The following is a 15909-nucleotide window of genomic DNA, read 5'->3' on the forward strand; positions in this document are numbered from 1 at the left end:
TCGACCTAATATAAAGAAACAGGGGTTCTCTCATTTTTCATAATCGATATAAAGACCAAAAAGAAATTAATACTAAGCAGGTTCTTAATGATACTATAAAGTGATAGACGGAAATAAATTTAAATACTTGAATTATTTGTACTAAGAGTGGGTATAATGAAGTAAAATTAAATTTAAGAGGATTTCTTGGAAACATCTCGATATAGATACAATCCAGCAAAATGACTGTACATATAACTATAAAAAAATCTTCCGGAATTATTTGTAAACAGAAATATCTGTTTTCAATCACCAATTACAACGCATGATATCAAATTGACATTTAATATGTTCTAGCTTGTCCATGGCCTACTGCACCACTTGTGACTGACTTTGACCCATAGAGATGCTATTTTGGATCATCTTACAACTAGAACTAGGTTATCATTACATATGACTACCACAGAAAAAAGGCCTCGTAGCCAATACCAAAATTAAGCCTAAGTTTCAACTCTCCCATATTTCTGTCAACCCAATGAAAATAACAAAGTGGAGAATTAGATTGCGCTAAGACTTAGCATATCTCATAATCTTAATAATAGCTAAAATACCACTTGAACAGTATACAAAAGACTTCAACGTGCTTCCTCAGGCTAATTGTTAATAGAAAATATTACGAGAATATTATTCGTATTCCTCAAATTTATACTTTTTTTATGAACAACTAATTATAATATGTTCTATATTATTTAGATTTTTTTTAATTAAAGAAGTATTTGTATAATCCCGTCTTCGGTAATCGTTAAGATAAAAACTACAATAAATATTTTGGCAAATGTTAGGTTTCAATAACAGATCTCTCGATGTAAGAATACCGACTATACGTATGTTAAAATACAATACAGAAACATTTATTAACATTTAAATATACACTTTGCATGAAAACACTTATATATACATAAATTAAAATTTATTACCTGATATTTTGAAATTTGTATACCTGACATTGTATCACGTATATTCCACCTCAAGTTTTTCTTACTAATTTCAATATACAAACCCAATCTCACTATCGAAAACCTTGTACATCAACTATGAGTAATATAAAATCCCCAAATCAGATGTGTAATAATTTACAAGAACTGTATAAACCGATATGAAAGAAAATTATCTTCCTATACTTACCTTGGCTTAATACATGTAAATAAGATATTACGTCTCACCAAATTATTAATTTAAAAAAAACGAATTTTCTGCACTTGGGCCCTTCAGGATAGTAAACGGTTTGCAAAAATGTAGTTGTCCCAGTGGGCGACTTATTTTAAGATTAAGAAATGTTAAGAGATATATGGGTTGGTTAAAAATTTAGTAACACAACTCGTTTTGAAGAGGAATGTTTCTGTTTGTGGATTTATATTTCTCTTTTCCCAATGATACATTTTATTAAGTGGATTATGAGTGATCATCATGACTACTCTTCTAAAATTATCATAATAAAAATCTAAATTACTAGGTGTTTTTCAAAAACAATATTCATAAAAACCAACATACACTTTAATAAATTAATCTTATAATATGTAAACATCAAGGACGTACCACACGGTGTCGAGACATGCAGCTTTGATCGTCTTCTCTCAGGTATTTGAATACTCATTATTCAGTCGACTCATACGTGACACAGAAACTTGTTATTATATCATTTTATAAAATGACTTTTATTCGTATCCTTAAACGTTGTCTTACAAATAACTGAGATGGAATTCAAGTTGATTTCCACCAATAGTGATTATATTTGGGTAAAATGTAATATACATTTAACATCTATTAACAAACTAGTAATTTGTCTGATCAGTTTGTTTGATTGCGTTGAGGTCTCAGGCCCAAACTCTCGTATTAAAATACGCCATTGTGTAGGTGGTGTTTAATCGCACCGCGGATGAGCACGTAATACTGCGGTTGCGTTGGACATCCATCACATCATGCCAGTATGAGAGTTATGGAATAGAAAGTGGTTACCTATCTACGTATGCCAGTAGCTCCCGTGTAAATGGTCAGTTTCAATAGTTAAACCGCCGGGGCCCGAAATGCAGTATAATATTTGATCTACGCTTCCTTCATCTTCATATATTGGTGTCCTGGTTTAGAATTCCGGCGTATAAATTTGTTTCCGGTTGGTATACACAAAGTACCATAATATGAATTAAAACACGGAAACGTGTCTGCCCCATGGGGGGTCATGAGACGAGGTTTATTTTCTACACATGGGACGGCAGTGATCCGGACTGGCTGGGCAAAGCGAGATAGGAAAGGATTTCGTAGAGGAACAACCTGACATGCAAATTGAAAATAGTTGCTTGAATATACCTTGTCGCCATGTTACGGTGTAATTAATATCCATCTAATTTATAACTTCAACTGATCAAAACTTAGATCAATTTAAACCTACATTTACGACATTTTTATTCACGCATCATGCATATTTTTTACACATGAGAAAAATATACATGATGAAGAGAACTTCTATAAACTAAATACATAAATAAAACAACAGGTGTTAATTATATTTTATTATGTCATACTATAATAAAAAGCTTAATTATTGCTTTTTTTGTTAAAATATTAAAAACTCTAATCCCGTATCAAAATAATATGAAAATTACCATAACAATTTAGAATCAAAATTGGTGTTATTTACAGTAATCACAATATTCTTTTATTATTATTGACTAATGATACACGAAATACAGATTACAATTCAGGTTAAACATCATTATAATTACTACAAAAATTCTAATGAAAATAATAATATATCACAATACACTTAACAAGCTTAAACTAAATTGAACTAAATATTTACACATTTTGGCTAAATTTGAGTCAGAAATTTGCATCGTTTAATTCTACGTGTAAACGAAAATATTAAATCACTTAACCCGCATGTTGTTACAACCATCGTTTCAACGAAATGTTTCTTCGCATTACAAATTCAGAAAATATTGCTAAGATTAAAATTGTCATAGCAGAAAAAAGTAGCGAATATTTCAGTATAAATGTCAAATGTACCGAAATACACAGATAAATATAAAAAGCCATTACATATTTTGTCGATAGATACGAATTATACATTTTTGATCATCCACATTAATGTATAAGTTAATGATCTTAAATCAATCTTTAAAAGAGATAGCTCAACATTACCACTGTCATCACGGTATACTCTTATCCAAAATTCTTAGAATAATAAGAACCTCCCGAACATAAGATATGTGTAGTTGTTAATTTGCTCTGCACTGAACTCTTTTGGTCAGTGGTAAACAGGCTTGCATCTATCAATGCCAAAATTAACTATGCATTCCCTTAAAAAAATATCAATGCTTCTGAACAAATGTGTTAGATTTTTATGGCTTTATTTCCGCTAGCTGTCACTATATGGTAAACCCGGTATGTTTGTGTGAGTAGCTGAACTGACCTCTTCGTAATGCTTCTAAATCATCGGTTTATTTTTATTCAATATTATATAGACTAGTATAACCGAACATTCAATATCTAAAAATATCATATTTCTACGTGTTATTTATCGGTATCTTAATTTATCTCTAATTATTGATATTTTGTTACAAAGATGCAAATTTAAAAAGGCTAATATAAAAGAAATTCCTTAAAATCTACAATAGACTGCTATTTGTATGTGTAACCGTAAATATTGTTTTCTTATTGCTTATTATTTACAGTTATATTTTTTTTTAAAACATGGAAATTAATTGGCATTTAACTAGTGTGGTACCTACTTGGTGTATTCAAATAGCGATTTTTAAGTGCAATTCAAGGTTTTTAATTAAAATCCATATTATTTTATAAAGCCGAAAATTTAGTTTTTTACCCAACTATGTGTCTAATATACCAATGTTAATCAATTCCTGGACTTCGTAACCTACTATATCTAATTTATCACTACAAAATACGACATATTTAGAAGAAAACCATTTTACTGTATAAATATATCGACCTAGGTTAAGTATAAATATATATCCCAGCAACATATGAGACTCATGAATCTATTCTTCAATTCAAGTGAGTCTTTATGGGTGCATCATTTTAAATACAACAATCGCAGATCAACGTAGTCTCTGACCATGTCTACTATGCCTGCAGGTCGAAGTCGAATTCGCACTTTTACTAGAGCCTTACCTTTTGCCCGAGTATCCCAAAATATCGTTACTTCACTTACAACACATAGGAACAAATTTCCAGTTAACTCCGACGAAATTTTATTTTATATGACAGACGTCATTACAGTTTTGATTTTTTTTTTTGCCTTTACGGTAAAAGAGGTATTCGAATATATTTATGACAATAGATATTCATTCAATCGCCAATACTTTAAGCTATTTTAAATAATGCGATAGATGGAAATAGATATTTTGATGAATCTGCATAGGAATTCATTTGAACATTACGTATTCTATATTGTTTCTTCAATGTTGACTATCAACGCTTTCGTGATACTTTATGATGCACCCGATTATTGTACTTGTTAAATCTGTACATATTCTGCACACGCATTATTTCCGCAAATTTAAATAGTAGACTCTAGCTCCCTAGGTTATTTTGCCCGTTTTTTATTGCTTATAAAAAATCTAGCTAATTACTTTATTAATTCAAACAAGTCAATGCTTCAATTATATATTTATCATGTCTTGAGATTGAATAATTTCTTACCGAAACATGTTAATCAAAAGGACTTTCATTTGATACCCATCCCCATTGGGCGTATAAAAATATTAATGATAACTCCTAATTTATTTAACACATCACTTGACAAAGCGCATTTCAAAAATCACTCTCAACTTATGCCAATATAGCATTTGTCTAGAATGAATCAAAAAGATTTCAGGTACTTGTATTTGAATTTTTAGAATTTTTTTTTGTACAAAATTCGGCGAGCTGTTTTATTTTCTCAATTAATATATGAATCTACATTGTACAACACTTAGACCAGTCTTCTTATACGGATCAAGATAGAAACTAGTCTTATGTAGTCAAAAATATCAAAGAATACATTAAAAGTCATTGCTTCGCGTTCCGAATATGGGACTAGAAGTCCCACGGTTTTAATTAAAATATTATCGATGTATCGACATCGTTATGTAAAGGCAATTGAAGCGCTAATTGCATTATGCGACATTAAAAATATATAAACTTAAGGCTTTCTATAAAAGCACATCATTCCGAAACATGCCTTTCGGCAATTGAGAAACGCGAAAACAATATCTCATATATTCTTGTATGTTTGACGTGGAAAAATAAACAACGACTATTCTAAAATCACACAAAAATAAAAATAGCAAATTTTATATCTCACTTAGCATAAGGCCGATGAATACATGTCATTATAGTTATTTCTAATACTATCGTCAAATGACGGAATGCCACATCTACACTCAGCGCTTTCTGATAATTGAGCAAGGAAGAGGGCAGCGTGAGTATTTAAATAAATCGCTGGCGCTGTCACTAAGAGCTGAGTATGACGGCCCAATTATGCTGCAAGAAGTATTTAAGGAAATATTTCCAGCAGCGGCAGGAATATAGCAAGGGAGTGTAAATGTGACAAAATATTTTATTTACAAAATCACTCACTAATCACTCACTATGCGTTTTTAGCCTAAATATGTGCGTTTATAAACATGACGCAATGTACCGTTCGACAAATTAATAATTTTGTCGTCAAAAACTTAATCTAAAGTCGTTATGACTTAAAACAATGTCAAGATATAAAATATCATTAATAATAATCCCCTCGCGATGCATTGGCATATTTTTAAAATTCCCTACAAAAATAGATGCCAATGCGTACCCTGGATTTACGACTGTCTACCAAAACCTTTATCAAATTTTACAATCAAAATACTAAACATATTAGCCATGTTGTAGCTATACAATAATAGTTTCATAGGATTTACGTACCACGAAAACCGACTGAATCAAATGATATTATATTTCTCTTGTATAGAGGAAACCGTGATAGTATTTAAGATATGGAACCCGACAGTAAGAGGTTTTCTTTTGAAACTAATTCCGGATTGAAGGACCAAAAGTTTTTAGAGATATGTAAGTGTGAATAGTATGTCAATATGAATAAAATTAAAACATATAAAAATATTAAACTTTTACATATTATAAATTTGAAAATTATTATTAATATTAAAAAATATTCTATCAAACGTCAAATGATTGTGAGTTGACACGCGTCAATTAAGATATTGCTTTTACAACTGAAACGTTGCGTCTATTGAATTAATATTGATCTTACATTCTGTACCGACAAGACAGTGCGTGTACCCAGAGCTAGACCCACACAGGTCCTTTATCGCGGGGCGAATTAGACCATCGTTAAGGACGTAGTAGCGGCGTTTGCTCACCGCTTGACCAACGAGATGGTCGTTCGCTGCATTTGTTCGTACAACACGATACGTTGCCGCCACCCTGAAATTTTAAATAATCCTGAAATAACACCAATAGAACCTATATACCTTGAAACATTTTAGCCGAGAGATCTTGTAGCAAACAATTATTTTAATAATAAAGGCATTAATAAATTACTATAACACGTCATTAATGAATTATCGAAATAGCTCTGCTCTATTCCTCGCTCCATTGGGGACGGGGGTCAATCAAAAAGCATTTTATTTAAAGAAAATGAAAAACTTATATTATAATTACGTGTAAAAATGTATGTTAAAACGTTAAAAGCAGTAGAATGTTATAGCAAATTTTCTTGAACATATTCATTTTATTTTGTGCTATTTATCTCTGGGATAGTTGAAAGAACCCTATAAAACTACCATTTAACTCTAGAAACTAACCTGTGAGAGATGAAGATCGTAGAGGTGTAAAGTACTGACTGATATATCACGCAATTCATCTGCTGGCATTTCGGTAGTGGGGTCAAGCCCTAACGCGCTGGCACCCAATGCACTGCTGGCACCAGCCAGGCCTTGATCCTTCACTGATTGTCCACTTGGTCCCTCTTCTTCGTCGCTCGTTTCATCCATGTCCTTTGTTAGAATAAGCTATCGTTAGTGTGTACGTAAAGAGATTGTGGGATTTGCAGCCGCTGCACCTATTTTTCTATGTTGAAAACCTTGCTATCATTATAGTTCATATACGATTAGACATCTTGATTTTAGTAGTAAAGTATTTATTTGTGAATAAACGAAATAGCGTAGCGTAAGAATTATATTAGTTTGCATAATCGCAACACCGGTTGTCTTCGCGCACAGACTCTACCATAGTTTACATCTAACGTGAATGATATTGTGACATATGTCAATGTCAAGTTCCATGGCTACCATTTCGTTATTCGCTTGAGCTTTTTTTGCTAACGTAGTAGTAAAATAATAGTTGTTAATTACTAAATGCTTCTATAAAATAAATCTATTTACCCGATATGGGAAAATCGAGCTTACAAATAGGTTAAAGTAATATAAAGTTGCATAATGCGTTGCGTATGGACAAAAAAATAGCTAGTTGAAACATATTTCAAAGGTTCTTATTGAAGAAGGAAATTCGGTTTTACCTGTATATACATATATATATATAATATTATATAATATATAATATTACATAATATTGTTAGAAAAAAATGTTTAAGTATATATATCGTACCTACTAAGTCATAACGAGATTCACTATTGATGTTTTATTGAATATTAAAATCTTTATTTTATTGAACTTTGGTAACAGCCCAATTTTCATCAAAATCAATTTAATAGTTTCTGAGATATCCACCCATCTCTGGATCATATCACCTATATCTAAAAATCTTATCAAAATTCGTACTTTAGGGTTGGAAACCTCCGGCAGATTAAAAGATTAATTCATATAACCAACCATATATGGCAGGAATATGTTGGAGACTTTCTATTAACAGGTAAATAAATTTAGAATTAACACAAATTTATATAAGTAATAGTTCTATAATAATAATGGAGCTACTGTAGCGGCTCTTATGAACCCGGTGGGTTGTAGAGCTACAAAATTTTTTGTATTAAGGAAATAAAATGATAAAAAAATACCGGTAGTCGATATTGAGTTTTCTGCTGCTGATAATAGGAGAGAACTGCAGGTAATGGAGTGTTGACACCGAATATACTTTGTTGAATGTATGATCCCAGCATCGTTTTGTTCTGTTAAGAAAAATTAAGATTCAATATTTGTATGGTAAGAACATGAGCCGTGTTGCTTGAGCGTGCATTCAAATAACGGAATAATTTTTCTAAGTGCGCATCTAACATTTTTTCTGTGAAGGAAAGGATCAAGAAACCTTACCAATTATATCTTAGACCCACCCAATAAGTTTTTTTTATCACAGATACAGATATCTGACTCTCAAGTACAAGGTACTTGTAAACCTTATTATTAGAGAAACAAAAGCACTTCAAATATCAAATGAATGATGGCGATATAACGATAAATTAGGGCTCATATCCTTTAATATTAAGGTATCTTTCTCAATATACCTTGTCCATTTAGATATCATTATTTAGACTTGCAAAAACGACTATAGTACTACTACTACTACTATTACAAACAAGTGCTTAGCTACTTTGACCAGAGCCCCAGCTAACATAGGGGATACAAGACAATATGGATCTCAACATTGGGAAAGGAAAGAGGACGAAGAAAGCAAGTCGATGCATTGGTTAGGGCTTTTCAGACACGAAGGCACTTTTCTAAAGACTATTTTTTTTAAAGTCTACATTCGTTACTTTAGTATTTTTCAACAGTTAAGATTGTTTTACATACCAGGCCATTGTTTGCGGGTAAAGCATGGTGCATACTCTGTCGTAGAGATCGTAAAAATTGTCTTTGGGCGGGTTCACTTGGATGCCATCCCGGGTGTCGGCAAGAGAATGCGACCAGAGACAATTCCGTTTTACCACCTTCACCCTGATTATATTGTGTATTGCCACCTAAAAATATTTTAAAAAATATAATATAATAAACATTCTGGTCTGTACGTAATCTGTGCCGCTAATATGCTCTACAAAGTCGGTTATACCAGCGCCCTAACGGTGATCAATGTAACTGTTAAACAAATTCATCACTGATGATTCCACATCATAAAGTGTGTTTATATATGGTTAAACGTTAATTTTCTATTGATACACGATATATACTTTTGGTATAGTTTGCTATACATATACCCTCATTCATAAAATATAACCATAGTACTTGTCTGTCTCTTTTTATCACAGTGAAAACACAATTTATCAAAAAGAGACCTAAAGCGAACAGAGATGGTCCAGCGAAAATTATTTATTTATTTACACTTCGTTGCAAAAAAAAGAAACACAATACAAAAAAAATATAAGGGATGCGACGGGCGGCCTATTATTTGTTGAGAGTTTAATTATTATTTGATTCACCTTTTAGTTTGTCATACTTCAACGGGGTCTGCCAATCAGGATTTCCATGGCGTCTGATATCCAACTGAAAGGTATTTATTTAATATTATACAAAAATTTCAACATATTTACCAAAATACCGCATTCTGCTTTTTGGGTGTGAATCAGAGAGGCAGTCTAATTACTAATATTCAATTATAATTCAACCATACTTATGTTATCTTAAAATTACCTTAAAAAATCATTCACACTATTTTTTAACACTTTTAATTAATATCTTTAATACAATAACAGTTGAAAAACTTATAAAAGTGTATTTATGAGTCAGGATAAAAAATAAAAAATAAAAATAATTTTTATTTTTTTTATTGTTATATTATATTACCTGTTATTTTTTTTATTGTTTTATTATATTACCTGAGCAAATGAGCAAACATCTCCGATTCCAAGCACGCTTACAGTGAAGTTCCTATAAAAGTCCACTATATCAAGTGCGCGTGCGCGGAGTGATAATAGAACAAGTGGACAAAGTAGAGGGCTAAGCAACTCGAACAGAATGTACACCTGAAAAGTCAAATGAGTAAATACACATTCCAATCATATTAAAATTTAGAGAAAACACTATTACTAACACTTCTATCTAAATGAATCATATATAGAAGTGTTCCATAATTTTTATTTATTGTCATTGGTATGATAATATAGTATATCTTAACCAGGGCATAATATCTTCAAAAACTATATTATCTTCTGTGTATTCGACGACGTGTGAGTTGATTTTTAAAAGCCAGTGATCCATACACGTTATCCCTTGGATTTTGCCGAAGTATGGTGTTTAGACTCTAAAGAATCATTCTATATGAGAATTTAGATTAATTTTTTTTTATTAAAATTTTTTAATATTTAGCTATTGCCGCTGCCCTAAGTACCTGCTGCTATTCTTGATGCAATATTATCACGATCGCAATAGCAATGGCGGCATGACTTTTGACAATGCAAATGACCAATTAACGTACTCCCCGTCCACTTCCCTGCTCGCTTCCCTATCCGACAGTGCTGGATGTAAATGTGGTATTTAAGAAAGTAAAATATACCGAAAAATAACGTATTTGATTAATAAAAATTACATAAGTTTACCTACATTAGGCAGACGCCGACGACTTTTTGAGTCGATGTTTTCCTTCACCGTTCGAGCGGTTGTTAAATGTCTACATAGAAATAAAGTCCATAAGTGCACAGCCGCGAATCGAACCTACGACCTCAGGGATGAGAGTCGCACGGTAAAGCTACTAGGCCAACACTGCTCTTAAAATTTAAACGTAATTCTCGCTTCGTTAAAGAAATAACAGTTCTTATTGCGATCAAGTAATGCACAGTTTATTAAGAACTCACCGCTCGGAACTGAAACAGTTGTTGGAAGTGAGCAGCCACGTCTTTTGTATGGGCGCGACCCCTCCAAGCGGCTGGCAGATAGTGTACGTATCCCAACACTTGTACAAATAATTCTTCACCGCGGGTTGGCCCCGTGCACCCACCATCAAGATGTTCCTCGAGTCCTATTAAAGCTCTAAAAAACATCCGTTTCCATTAAAAAAACAATGTCATTAGCTCTGAGTTAGGGGGGAGCTATTAAAAATTCACTTTAACACGTTTTATTACAGAAATACCGTTTTATAAGGCTCTACCTTGCGATTCTTTTCGAACTCTCACAGCGGTTTTCGCAGCGGCGGTCGCGCTGTTAGTTATTTTACTATTTGGCATTCTGATAAGGAGGGAGGTTGTAGTTTATTGTTTATTAGAATGCCAAATCATGACTGGAATCGTGATTCAAGCCATTGAAACGTCGATTTAATTATAAATTCAGATTTATATTGATGAAATTGTCTAGTCTAGAACTCGTGTTTATAATTATGAATCGCAATAACTTACCTAGCTCCAGCGAGAACACAGCCGAGGATAGTGATTATTGTTAGGACATGTTCTACGGTCAATACATCTTCGTCGTACACTGAAAGGGCAACCAATACTCCGAGAATACTCGCCGATACAAACACAATATTCCTAAAAATAATTTTATTTTAATAATGTAAATGCTATATTTTAACACTCTTGTTAATAAACAAAAATACTTATAAATTAGCCTTGTTGCAAAATAAAACAATTTTTTTAAATAGTAATTCAATCATTGTCTTTTTTTATATTTTACACATGTAAAGAGTTAAGGCTTTTTATAAATAATCATATTGTGACATTTTGCGCAAAAAAAAATTAGATAAATCATTAGTAAATAGTTGATATGTAAGCAATATGGCGATAGATTGAATGAGGTTTTGGACACAATTTTACACATTGCACTATGCTGTTTTTTTATAATATATATTTAAGACTAACACTAAATTTAAAGATACTATTTTAAAGATTTAATAATGATTAGTCACAATTATTGTGTTGGCCAGATTGTAATTTATATAAAGTAACTATACTTTAGGTAGTCTTACAAAGTAACAGTTAACTTTGTAAGACACATACAGAGATTGTTGTGGCTTCATTCCCTGTGAAACAATAATTATTTTAGGTAATTAGGTACAGGGTAAACAAGAAAAGATCGTAACATTTATTTAAATCTTGGCAACGCACTTCTAGCGTTGTGCGTGCCTATAGGCGGCAGTATCACTATATAAACACTCTGTTCTCCCTATTCCAGCCGAGCACCCCATTTCGGCCGACTAGACTCTCCAAACCAGCACGAGCTAAACTCTCAAGACCTTTAAGGCCAACAGCGCTTCCTTTCATAAAAATAGCCCCCTGTTCAAAAAAAATTATGGCTCACCTCGCAATAACGGTTGTGATAGGCGAACTGAAACTCGCTAAATATTTCAGCGCAGGTTTGTGAGCGCGATTTAGTCGATCCCTCAATTCGTGTTCGAGCTCATTAAAATGCCTCAGAGTTATTCGAGCGTAAAGCGACCAAGTCCGTAGGCCGAGTGACCCTGGCGATCTCTTTATTAACTGAAATTTTGAATATTCAAAATGAATACACGTACAAATTTTCTACGAAAAAGTTTATCAATTCAATGGCGTTATATGTACCTCAGCATAATTGAAGAAAAAGTACAATATTTGCCATGCTAATATCAGAGGTGCAAGTACAAAATTAGCCAGAGCCAAAAGTAATATTTGTCGTTCGAGTTGTCGAGCTAAAACCATTCTTTTTGTTGGGTCTTTGTAATTTGAACGAAGCTGCCAGCAGTTTTCCCAAGGGCTCCATGGACTAGCTAAAAATTACATATTGTTAATATATATGGGATATGATAAAAACTTATAAAAGTATGTTTTGTTCGCTAATGCTCTTTAGAAACATTAATCACAACAACTTAGAGACATAATTATATATACAGCTTAGAAATGATACAATTAACAGAAACTTGTATTTGTCTTAAAATAAAAAAGCTTAGTGAACTAGTAAAATTTTTGCAAAGCGATTTTATGTTAGTTAAACATTCTTAAACATCATAATAAAATTGAACACATACAAAATAAGAGAAACTCCAAATTCCACTTTAGACCTTTTGATAAATAGTGAAAATCTCCAATACAAGGCACATGTATTTGTAGCGGTAATAGATTCTTATTAACCATTGCCACCATGTAGTTATTAAACCTGCAATATTTTTTAATATATATACAACAAATTAAATAAATGTAACAAAGAAATAAAAATGGTATTTAGCAACAGGTATAGAGTACTTTATAGATGATTTGAATAATTCAATTGCCACATGTCATTGAAAATAATAAAAAACTCTACATTATTTTAGTTTTTCTTAGAAGCTTATATTAGGTATTTTATTTTTTAAAGGTTTTTTAACTATTGGATATTGCCATTCCAAGTACTGACACTAACATTAAAGAATTATTTTTATTAATATAAAATAAAATAATTATAATTGAATTATTCTATATTAAAAAGGAAGGACTTGTTAACACTGTAATAGTGTAACAAATAAATTAGTAATTTATATAAATTTACACTTTAATGAAAGATAGATCATAGAACAGAACTTAGAGAAAACATAGAGTTGCCCTGTTGTAAGTAAATACATTACAACTAATTTTAGACACTTTAAATTTACATGAACATAACATTTATATTATTGTCTAAAAAGCCTGGTTAAGAGATAATGTGAAGTCAATTGTAAACTATCAAATTTTATCAAATTTTATAATAAAAATATTATCAAATGGACAGTGACCCCATGAACAAATACAAATTTTAAATAATTAATGTAAGTATGTAAAAGTAACAAGGACAGACCAAGAGAGCAATGGGACAGCAAGATTGAAAGGGTAACTGGAAAAATCTTCTATCATCTTAGAGTAATAAAATAGTATATAAATATTCATTTTTGTTTAATGTATGTCAATAATGCAAATAAAAGCTTATTATTAATGTTAGTGTGTATTTATATTTCACCTGAGTATTCTGTGATAAATATCTAGTTCGTTGATATCCTGTTTCTGAACACACATATGATGTTCTGGTTGAGCCTCCCTCACTCTATCCTGTATTGTTGTCCAATTAACCCATCCCAAGTCACTCTACAACCATAATTTTTTTGTAAAACATACTTTTATAACTTAAGAAATTTCATTATCATTTTGGTGTTAAGTAAATAAAATTCTAAAATTCTTTGCTATTACAAAAAATACTAATACAAGGAGTATCCTTACCTCTTTTATTCTTAATGCATTATTATAAAATAGTTTTGTATCATAGGCATAATATAAATGATATATTGATATTATCAGCCTCATAAGCCAAATAATTAAACACAATACTATGAGACACCACCTGAAAATATAATGCAAATTTACAATTTTGTGATGTACTGCCAACTTCAATCCAAAAGACCTATTGAATGCATAAGTCTAAGAAACCATTATTATGACTCTAATGTTTAAGAGTTTGATTTATTTATTGATTTGGATTTAGACTAAATTAATAAACAAAACAAACTAGGAAAAATATTTTTTTTTTTTATTGTAGAAAGTATGGTAGAGCAATTGTTCGATGTTTGAAATGTTCTAACAAATTTTCACCTTGACAATTTTTTGAGACTTTACTTAAAATGTTACAAATTAATAAGATAATACTGGTCTTAAAATGATGAATATAATATAATACATGCAGAGTAGTTTCTATTGTTACAATAGAAAGTTATAATACTATATATATAAGAGATCCTAAAATTACTTTATGCTGATCAAGATGGAAGGCTTGATATATAACTGTCCATGTCCTATTGATGGCGTAGAGTAACTCTAAGATTTTATCATGGACTAAGTTAAAGTTATTTATATTGCAAAAACCTTAAAATAAATATTAATTGAATCTTACCATTGCCATGAAATACTAGCACGACATTCTGTTGTTGGTAATATAACATCACTTAAGCTAAGTTTATCACTTCTAGTTATATTTGGGTCATTTCTAAATAGTTTCTGATAATTAACACAATGCACTAAGAATGTGGAAAACCAGACAATGAATACAAATTGTAACAAATAAAATATATCAGACATAATCATAGGATAAAATCCCCCTCTAACATAGTATCTATACATTCTTGTAAAAAAAGAATCTAGATCTTGAATATGTGTCCATCCTCCTGAAAAATAGGTTTAATATTAAAAAAATATATTTACAAGCTGGATGAAAAAATACCATGATGTGGTAAATTAAGAAGAAACAAACTTACCCTTTGTTTGCGGTACTTTGTGAATGATAACATTGGTAGAGTCGTCATGTTCGTGATCTAGGGATATCACAGTTGGTGAACCAGCTGCATTTTCAGCAGATATTGCTAATGGTGGTACTAATTCATTGTTTAATGCACTATACGTAATATCGCGTCTAAAATGAGCCATCTTCTTTTGAATTTTGACTCTACATTAACTGTAAATATTTCTACGACTAATTTTTATACAATGAGCCCACTCTTTAAGCATTCTTGACTTTGGCCCAGAAAACTATTATGTCTTTCATGGTCTTACGTAGTTTGAAATACAAAGGAATTTGCTAAATAAATTTAAAATTTTGTACCCCTTTATATTAAATTAGATTTTAAAATGTAATAATAATCTTACTGAGTTACATCAAATTTTAGCTTACATTATAAATATTAAGGGCAATGGCTAAAATTGTTGAAGAAACCAAATTTATTATGACGAAAAATACCACAAAATTAATAAATAAACCACAGGCACAAGACATTGACTATTGACGGTAACTATACACTGCATAAACTAGAGAATACGAATATATCTGCAAAAGAATCATTTTATCTGTGGCATAAATTTTTGCTAATCATTAAATCGTTTTTTTTTTTCATTTATTTCTTCTCACAACACTCACACACACACACAGACTTTACGCTTTATTAAATTATTAATTAATGAATTAAAATTTTGGGAATAAAATAGCACCTCTACTAATTACAATAATATATCTTAAAATATCTTG

General features: G+C 31.2%; 1 protein-coding gene across 1 annotated transcript; it reads right to left on the reverse strand.

Annotated features, from left to right (window-relative positions):
* Positions 1-4562: 4562 nt before the first annotated feature.
* On the reverse strand, positions 4563-15669 carry LOC125062234 (autophagy-related protein 9A). Its single transcript, XM_047668008.1, has 15 exons — positions 15146-15669; positions 14785-15055; positions 14118-14238; positions 13861-13985; positions 12920-13047; positions 12477-12661; positions 12217-12395; positions 11316-11447; positions 10779-10953; positions 9804-9950; positions 9408-9471; positions 8785-8951; positions 8055-8165; positions 6843-7034; positions 4563-6462 (listed from the first exon to the last, which is right to left on the reverse strand). Exons 1-15 carry the CDS (start codon positions 15312-15314, stop codon positions 6370-6372), a joined length of 2259 nt encoding a protein of 752 aa, XP_047523964.1. The 5' UTR covers positions 15315-15669; the 3' UTR covers positions 4563-6369.
* Positions 15670-15909: the final 240 nt, after the last annotated feature.

The sequence above is a fragment of the Pieris napi genome, chromosome Z (assembly GCF_905475465.1).
Source record: "Pieris napi chromosome Z, ilPieNapi1.2, whole genome shotgun sequence".
Lineage (NCBI taxonomy): Eukaryota > Metazoa > Arthropoda > Insecta > Lepidoptera > Pieridae > Pieris > Pieris napi.